The 9,372-nt window shown below is 36.1% G+C and overlaps 1 protein-coding gene across 2 annotated transcripts; it reads right to left on the bottom strand.

Annotated features, from left to right (window-relative positions):
* Positions 1-370: 370 nt before the first annotated feature.
* Positions 371-9,120, bottom strand: mboat7 (membrane bound O-acyltransferase domain containing 7). Of its 2 annotated transcripts, none has more exons than XM_067448414.1 (9): positions 8,983-9,120; positions 8,469-8,548; positions 7,989-8,118; positions 7,780-7,906; positions 7,539-7,695; positions 6,924-7,119; positions 6,643-6,795; positions 2,359-2,535; positions 371-2,261 (listed from the first exon to the last, which is right to left on the bottom strand). In XM_067448414.1, exons 2-9 carry the CDS (start codon positions 8,542-8,544, stop codon positions 1,874-1,876), a joined length of 1,404 nt encoding a protein of 467 aa, XP_067304515.1. In that variant the 5' UTR covers positions 8,545-8,548; positions 8,983-9,120; the 3' UTR covers positions 371-1,873. The 2 variants fall into 2 exon arrangements, with proteins under 2 accessions (XP_067304515.1, XP_067304516.1); XM_067448415.1 differs by having other exon boundaries at positions 8,469-8,567; positions 8,983-9,105.
* Between the last annotated feature and the right edge of the window lie 252 nt (positions 9,121-9,372).

Below are 9,372 nucleotides of genomic sequence, written 5' to 3' on the forward strand. Positions count from 1 at the left end.
TAAAATATTTCTAAAGAAGATTCCTAAGAAATGCTGTTCAAAGAATCCTAAAAAAAAATTAAGCTGCTTATGTTTTTAATTGTTTTCAACGTTGATAAATGTTTCTTGAGTATCACATCAGCATATTAGTATGATTTCTGAAGTATAATATAATTGAAGACTGAAGTAAAATGTTATGTAGTTATTCTTTCTTCTTTTTTGTCGCCATAATAGCTCACATTCTTGACTTACACTACTTTTCAAAGAATTTAGGTTGTTTTTTGAGTTTCTTATGCTCACCAAGGTACTTATTATCAAAAATAGAGGAAAATAGTTAAATATTACTGTTTACATATTTTGTATCCAGACACAGAAATTCATTTGGCAGGGATAAAAATCTTAAGATTTTATTGAAAACACTGTGATTTTTCAAATAAAACACTGAAGGATATGAGTGGCACATCCTGAGTTTAAATGGATAGTTCACCCCAAAATGAAAATTTGATGTTTATCTGCTTACCCCCAGGGCATCCAAGATGTAGGTGTGTTTGTTATTTCAGTAGAACACAAATTAAGATTTTAATTTGACCCCATCTAGACCCCATTGACATGCATTAACCGAGCAACATTTGGAGCTAAATATCTTAATTTGTATGTTACTGAAGAAACAAATGGATGCCCCGGGGTAAGCAGATAAGCATCACATTTTCATTTTTGGGTGAACTATCCCTTTAAGACTCCAGAATGTAAACATTAGAGATAAAATATAGCAGGTAGACATTACAGGAACCAGCATACAGTCTGAACCGAGCGATGAACTAATCCTCTAGTGCGGGAAGAAAAATATTTTAATGTTTGGAATAGGATTGGTTTCATATAATAATTTATATTTGAAGGGGAAAAACAAAATCACATTTGCTCTTTTGAGAAGATCTTTTATACTTATTCATACTTTAATTGCTCTTAGTAATAACATTACTTTGATAGATGTTGATTGGCGCACAACTTTAGCAACACTTTACATCATGGCATTAAACTAAAGAGCAAATAATGAACAAAATAGCAAAAACATTCACTCCTACTTTCTGAAAAAGTGAGAAAAGGAAAGTTTCCAAGTACTTTCACATTCTTTGTAGAATAATACAAATAATAATAGTGATTATATGACCCTCAATGAATAATCAATCCACCTATCAGAATGGACGAAAAACAAGGCAGACCAGCTTTAAATGTCCCATATATACAAATTTGTTATCAAAAATGTAGTATGACACTATTACAGAGAGAGTAAATCACCACAAATTTGCACTCAATGTAGTGATACAGGTTTAACATTCATCAGTTGTGTGTGTGTGTGTGTGTGTGTGTGTGTGTGTGTGTGTGTGTGTGTGTGTGTGTGTGTGTGTGTGTGTGTGTGTGTGTGTGTGTGTGTCTGTGTGTCTAAATGGATGGATTTAGTTATACAAGTACTCTTTGTTGGAGCTGAACTTGAGTCCCATGGACAATGATTAGCAGAGAACCTCTATTAAATATTATACAACCCTTTTCCCAACTGTTCAAAGCAACTTAAAAATGAACATTTTAAACAATACTGACCTGGTCAAGATGAATCTATAAGGTTGCACTGTTTTTCACCAGACAACAAAAATAAGCATTTTTTAATATATGCAATAAAAAACAAACAAATTAACTGCAAGCTTTCACTGTTAAAAAAATAACGATTGATATCCTTGGGTTCATCACATATTACTCTTCTCTCAGTGTTGTTTTAAAAAATAGAAAAAAAACTTTAAATGGCAGTTGAAGTCTATTACAGTGCATGTTGGGAAATGTGTTTTTTTGTAAACATACCAACTCTCCAGTTATCAACACAATTTTCACATCACACAATTGATCACTCAGCCTTTTCTCTTACCACATCTTGTTTCTCTCCTTCACCTCGTTCCCTCCTCTCTCTCTTTTTCCCTCCTTTCATCATTTGTCCTACACCTATACAAACAATGGCGATGATATGAATTATGAAGTATATGGAGCTCCAGTAGTTGAAAGTGTCGCCGGCCTTCAGGAGAACAAATCCCATGCACATGTAGTCGTAAGCCCTCATCTTGAGGAACCAGTGGATCCAGTCAAAAATATTCTGGCCCTTCGGCCCCAGATGGGCTCTAATAGAAGTCTCCATGGCTGATTCTGCTGCGATACACAGTGGGATGGTGAGAAAGGAGAGGTAGTAACCAGCATGGAGGCCATGCCAGTAAGCGCTGATTAACATTGTCCATCCAGCCCTGCCACAATGTGAGAACAAAAACAAGGTTGACAATTATGAATTTAACCACAATGCAGTTGAACTGCAATTGAAAGATCAAATGTACACACTCGTACCTGAGAGCGTACGCTCTGAAAGGGGCATTGGGGTAGATATAGTGGTGAAGCCACCACTGCACCGTCATGTTCCAGTAGCGCATACCATGCCTAACCTTCACGCAGAAATCTGTATTATAACAGTCAATGTTCTGGATCGTTTTGAAGTCGTACTCCACAGCTGTGTCTGGATCAGGACTAAAGCGAAAAACATTTCAATAACATTATCAACCACATGATCAAACCTCAAATGAGTTTGTTATTTCCTGTAGATAATGTGTCTTGTAGGCATAAGCTGAAGAAACATAGACTTTTTTATTGCGAGTAATTTACACTAGGGATTCACAATATTTTGGTACCAGTCACTGCCTGATATTGACAGTTTGTTTTTAAATGTATCTGTCCAATTTACTTGTCATTCTAACGCTCACTTAAAGGTTAATCTTTTAAAAAACAATTATTTTTAATATTTAAAATATTAAATATATTTAACTTGGAATAAATAAATGATTTAGTTGTACTGCTGTTCAAAAGTTTGGGATCACAAATTTTCCTGTTTTCTATTAAAACGCATGAAATTGCCCAAGCTCACGGAAATGGAGAAATAGACACAAGAAAATGGACCATCTAACCTTATTTCTAAAGTGTACTCTTTGTTGATATCTGAATGTCCTAAACCTAATTTGTATAGGTCTAAAGGAAAATGGGAATCAGACTTGAATACCACAATTAAAGACCAACTTTGGTCAGAGTTGTGTAAAGACAGTTTATTTGCCACTATTAATGCACGTTATAGACTTACCCATTACAATTTTCTTCATCAACTGTATCTAACTGCGGAGAAGATTCATAAGTTCAAACCTGAGATATCTGATGCATACTTCCGCTGTACAATAGAGGTGGGCTCGTTCCTACACTGTACATGGTTGTGTGTAAAATTACGAGATTTCTGGATTGACTTTTGTAGTGTCTTGACTAAGATTACAAAAATGTCAATACTGGTTGACCCAGAATTTTGTTTACTGGGGAACTTCATGAAAATTGATCAGATGCTGAACAAGTTTCAGAAACATTTCTTGGGGATAGCTTTGGCAGTGGCTAGAAAATGCATTGCTGTCACATGGAAGTCTGATTCTCCTCCATCTATAACTAATTGGTATTTAGAAATGAATAGATGTGTGCCTTTAGAAAAAACCTTATCTAGCCTTATATGTTCACTTCACACAAAAAGATTTTGGAATGAGATGGCTAATTGTAGTAGCGTTTAGTAGCGTTTTATACTGTCTATAATAGCCTAATTTAGAGATCACTTTTTTTTTTTAACCGACAACCGACAACTTTGATCGGTTAACGTTGATACGGTCAACCATCGGTCAAACGGTCATCGGTTAACATCCCTAAAACAGAGAGAGAAAATGTAATAAGACAATTTCAGAGGTGTTAATTTGAACATGTTTATTTTAATTTCCATAAATTCCATATGGCTCGATTAATACTGTAATATATGTATAGTACAGGACTTTTTTTTTGACATTGCCAACCTGTAAATTCATTTGAGAGCAAGTAATAAACACAAAAAGGATTGTTTAAAGTTGCGTATTGTGCCTTTTTCCTTTACCTTTGTTTAATAATTTTAATAGAACCCGGAATCGTTAGGCGGAATCGGAACCGGAAAATTTCTCACGATTCCCAACCCTAATTATCATCCAAATGATCCTAATGCTAGGAATTGTATACAAATTTCTAACAATGTGAATGTTTTAGTTGAGCATTATTTATTTGTATTCTATAGGCCTACATTTTACTGTGGATTCTTTGGTAAATCAGTCACAGTTTTGGCGCAGGCTTTGCAAACAGACTTTTAAAATATGGACTCGGTAGTAACGCCACAACCTGTAAGTAACTAGTTATTTCTGATATGTAATTATTCATATATGTCAGTAACTTAAACCAGTGACTAAACAATCAACTTCACATTGTTTCTCTTAGTAGGATGAAATTAATCTGTTATTTAAACTGTGATTAAATTATATATAGAAATCGATCAAAGAACACTCCCTTTACAATTGCTGGAGCTGTAAAACAAACAGTGTGAGTTTATCAGTGACTTCTGAGTTCTGGACTCGTGCCAAAACTGTAATAATCCATAATAAACCAATCTCTTATTTACATTGTGTTTGCGCTGTTAGTTATGATAAAATCCTTTTAATTAGTTTGCATTAATCAAGTTGCAATGACGAGATCATATGGACAATGTTGAATTAGATTGTGACTGACCTCAAAAAACATTGCTACATTACATATTCTACAGAATATTGGAGCACCTTTTTTTTGGGGGGGGGGGGGGGGGGGTGTTCTTTAAAAAAATGTTTAATATATATTTCTTTTCTTTCTACTTGTTCTTCTGTTTTTTGTTTTTGTAAACTGAAAAACTGAAAATAAAGTATTCAAAAAAAACCCGCATTAAATTAGTTTGAATAGGAAATATAGCAAATAAATAGGAAATTAAGTCATTGACAGATTTTTAATTGAAAATAAATGTTTGTGTTTTTCAAACTTTGCTTCCACCCAAAAAGCCACCTTTTGCAGCAAATACAGCGTAGCAGGTCTTTGGCAATCTAACTGTCCATTTTTCAAGGTAATCTAAAGAGATTTCATCCCATGCTTCCTGGAGCATTTCCCACAAAATAGATTGGCTTGATGGACATTTCCTCCAGACCAGACGGTCAAGCTACTCTGATCTGGAGACTGTACTGGGCACTCCATTACAGACCGCATTTTAGCTGACTGCTCCTTCCCTAAATAGTTTTGAGGGGTTTGGGACGTTAAGGACGTAATTAGCCCTAATCAAGTGCTGTCTACACTCTACAGGGTATGGCATGGCACTGCAAAATGTAGTGATAGCCTTGCTACTTCAAGGTCCCTTTTTACCTGTGAAAAGGTAAAAATTTTACCACCACCAAAGCACCCCAGACCATCACACTGCCTCCAACATGTTTGATGGCATTAAGCACCCCTCTTGCATTTTTTACATTGCTCTTCATCTAAAAATATTATTCTGTTTGATCTGAACGCCTCAAACTTGGACTCACTTGTTCAAAATAGTGTCTGTGCTCTTTTGCCCATCTTAATCTTTTCTTTTTTTATTGGCCAGCCTGAGATATGGCTTTTTATTTGCCACCCTGCCTACAAGCCCAACATCCCAGAGTCACCTCTTTACTGTTGATTTTTATACTGGTGTTTGGCAAGTACTATTTAGTGAAGCGACATTTTGAGGACCTGTGAGATGCCTGTTTCTTATACTAGATACTCTAAAGTATTTGTCCTCTTGCACAGTTGTGCTACGGGGCCTGCCACTCCTCTTTCTATTCTGGTAAGAAGCAGTGTGCACTGTTCTATGAAGGGACTAATTCACAGCATGGCATGACATTTTTACTTTTTGCAAGTTCTCGCATTGAATAGCCTTCATTTCCCAGCACAATAGACAAACATTCCAAAGAATGTTCTTTGTTTCTAGCCATTTTGAGCCTGTAATCAAACCTCCTGATGCACCAGAGACTTGTGTGTGTGTGTGTGTGTGTGTGTGTGTGTGTGTGTGTGTGTGTGTGTGTGTGTGTGTGTGTGTGTGTGTGTGTGTGTGTGTGTGTGTGTGTGTGTGTGTGTGTGTGTGTGTGTGTGTGTGTGTGTGTGTGTGTGTGTCTAAACGGATAGATTTAGTTATACAAGTACTCGTTGTGGGAGCTGAACCTCGAGTCCCAAGGACAATGATTAGCAGAGAACCTCTATTAAATATTAATATATTAAACTTTTTTTACTTTCTTAATCAGTGCAACAGTTAAGCTGTGTTAACACAATTGCAAAAGGGTTTTCTACTGATCAATTTGCCTTTTAAAATTATTTACTTGGATTAGCAAACATAACATGAGATTGAAACAAGACTTCAAACTACTTTCTGTGCAACTGCAACCAGCTGTTTCCAATCACAATTACTATTTACAACATTATGTCTGCACTGTAATGGATAACAAACATTTCCAAGTGATCCCGAAACATTTGATCAGCTGCTGCTGAAAATTCTCCTATTCTAATGTATCATGTTTGTCTTTACATGTACAGTTTAATATTGCTGATGTTGATGCTGTGCTTTCCTGGAACCTGCTTCAAGTCTATTACTGTAACATGAGCATTTCTGATATACATCCAGATAAGATAACATCACCAAGATTACATATTTACAAGTTATAAACTGTAAAAGCACATTAAAAATCTATCAGGTGTAAAAATCTATAGAGTGAGTCACCCTACCTATATTTCACAGTTGGTCCTCCTCCGGGTTTGGACAGCGCCCCCTGGGGGTAACAACCTAGACCTGCGCTGATGCAGCCTGCCTCTGCCCCACACCATGCGGAGTAGAAACGCATCCGGAATACAAAGAATATTGCCACCATGTAGAAAAACCTGAAACATAACCACAATGATCCTCAATATGGTAAAAAAAAATATTAATAATAATAATGATAATATTTTTTAAATCTCTTTTGGACTTTACTTTTAGACTTTTAGTACTTTAATCCAGAAAAACAAACCTGTAAAAATAGTTCTGCTCCAGAAATTCTTCAGTACGGACATAGGACAAGGGAAACACAGCGTTGACGGCCATAAAGAGTATTCCATAAACGGGTACCATCTTCAGCCTCTGCAGGCAGGGCTCTTTACCCGGCAGCAACAGGGGACTGGACTGCAGCAACCAGTCTGCATACGTCTGATAGCGGAAGAAGGGACCTGAGGGACACCGGCAAGAGTGGATGGGAGAAAGAATGGAAAATGAAGGCACGCGAGGAGAACATGGGAGAGTTATAAATGAAGACATGACATAGAAGGGCAAAGATGACGTGATATTAGTGATAGAATAGTGGTATAGGTATGGAATCGAATGCAGTATTGGAATGAAAAATGAGCCACATCATTGTGCCACAGGGATGACAAAAGTGAAGCATATGGTTTGGGAGGACAAATCATGGTAAAAGAAGAGCAATAATAACATAATCAGTTATAAAAAGAAATTGAACTCACACATTACTGAACTAGTAGCAGAGAGAAACAGAGAAAGATAAGTTAGCATACATGCAAAACATACAGCACAGAACATTTAAACAGACTCAAAAAGCATTCCAGCATATTCAAACCATTATGCAAAATACCTGTCATTATGCCAACATAGCAGTAGCTATATGTTATAATGTCATAGAGTGAAGGCTCATGGGAAAGTCCTCCCACAACTGGGGACTTGGTGAATGTGCTCACTTCCTTTTTCTTCTCCAAGTGATAACTTTGAACCTCATTAGCCAAACTGACCATCTGTGTATTCAAAACAAAGTCCATTCAATAATTATATCAAGAGATCAAAATATGGAAAGTGTGTCTAATTTTATTGTGTTTTACCTTTAATGTTAAAAGAAGCTGAATGGCATTGGCAAAAGGCGTTGGCTGAGGGAGGCCAAACCAGGTGACCAGACGGAAAAAGAGGAGGTACAGAAACGTCCAGCCCAGAGACAGAGCAGGGGCATTTCTGAATAGAAAAATAAGACAGAGCACATGGGAATAGCTACGAATCTAACGTAAAATTCCAGACAGATACTCATCACACTAACCTCCAATTGATCTTTATAATCAACCATGTTCCTAACACTGTGAAGAAAGAGTGTAGAGTATGGATCCCACAGGTTGCAATGGAGATGATCAAACCCAAGACCAATGCCGCCCCCTGCTTGACTGGTGGGCCTGGTAAATAATGCACATGAAAAAAATCAAGAGCTGTTAAAGACCCCCCCCCCCCCCCCCCATTTCATTAAATTTTATTTTATGTCATTAAAACTAAAAAATGTACTCATGTACAATAATAAATTATTTTCCAGTCATTTCCCCGAAAGACATAACATAACATATGAGGTGTTTTTGAGTCTATATGCAATTCAAGTTTTAGTATTTAATATTTTGTTCTTTTTGTGACAAAATAACACATCACACACATTCTACGCATATTGTTAACAATTATAGCACTTTACCTTTATTCACCCAATTATTAACACATTTCTGCGATAACATAAAGAAAGACATATATTTAGACTTACTTAGATAGCGGAAGAGGAATCCTACAGGTACTGATGCAGCGAGGATTCCTAGGTAGACTAATTCATCTGGTGACATCTTTCTGTTTACAAAGCATAACACTTTTCTCACTTTATATTATATATTCATATTCAAACTTATCCATCCAACATTAATATAGCCATCCCATTTTTGACTATCCCATCTTTAAAAAGAATTATATATATATTCAACCTTTCAACATGTGCATTCAACCTTTAATTTAAATAATTATTTTATTGAACCAACTTGTTCAACCAAACTCCAACTTGTCATGGCAGGACCAGGCAGGTTTGCAAATCACAGTCACTTCCAGGCACTAGTCACGACAACATTTAGACTAGATTTTAGAAAAAATACATTTGAATAGTGATTTGATTAATAGGGGATGCATCTAATCTAATAGACTGGCCTTGCAGATAAGCAGATAGCCTTTTTTTACAGTGAGACTGGATATAGCACCACCTATAATTCTAAAATGACCACAGCAATACTTACAGCAGTGAGGTATGGATGTGTGCTATAAAAGATTATTTATTCTGACGGATACTGAATTTCCGTACTCCCCTTTAACCGCCCGAGCAGCGCTAGCCTGTTCTCCTCATTCACCACTTCCTACTACCGCATATGTTCAAGCGTCGCTTTACAGTTGCCAGATATTCACAAAAAACTGCAGCAGCAAATAACTGTCAACCGTAAACCATTACAGCCAATAATTATTGAATCATATAGATTTTTGTCTGTATCGTTTATTTATTTATTTATTTATTTATTTATTTATTTATTTATTTATTTATTTATTTATTTTTACCTTTTTACTTTATTTTAACCTTTTTACCTCAAAGTGCTGTTTATAACTGTAATATCAACAACAACCACACACAAAAT

This window comes from Pseudorasbora parva, chromosome 7 (assembly GCF_024679245.1).
Source record: "Pseudorasbora parva isolate DD20220531a chromosome 7, ASM2467924v1, whole genome shotgun sequence".
In the NCBI taxonomy this organism is placed as follows: domain Eukaryota; kingdom Metazoa; phylum Chordata; class Actinopteri; order Cypriniformes; family Gobionidae; genus Pseudorasbora; species Pseudorasbora parva.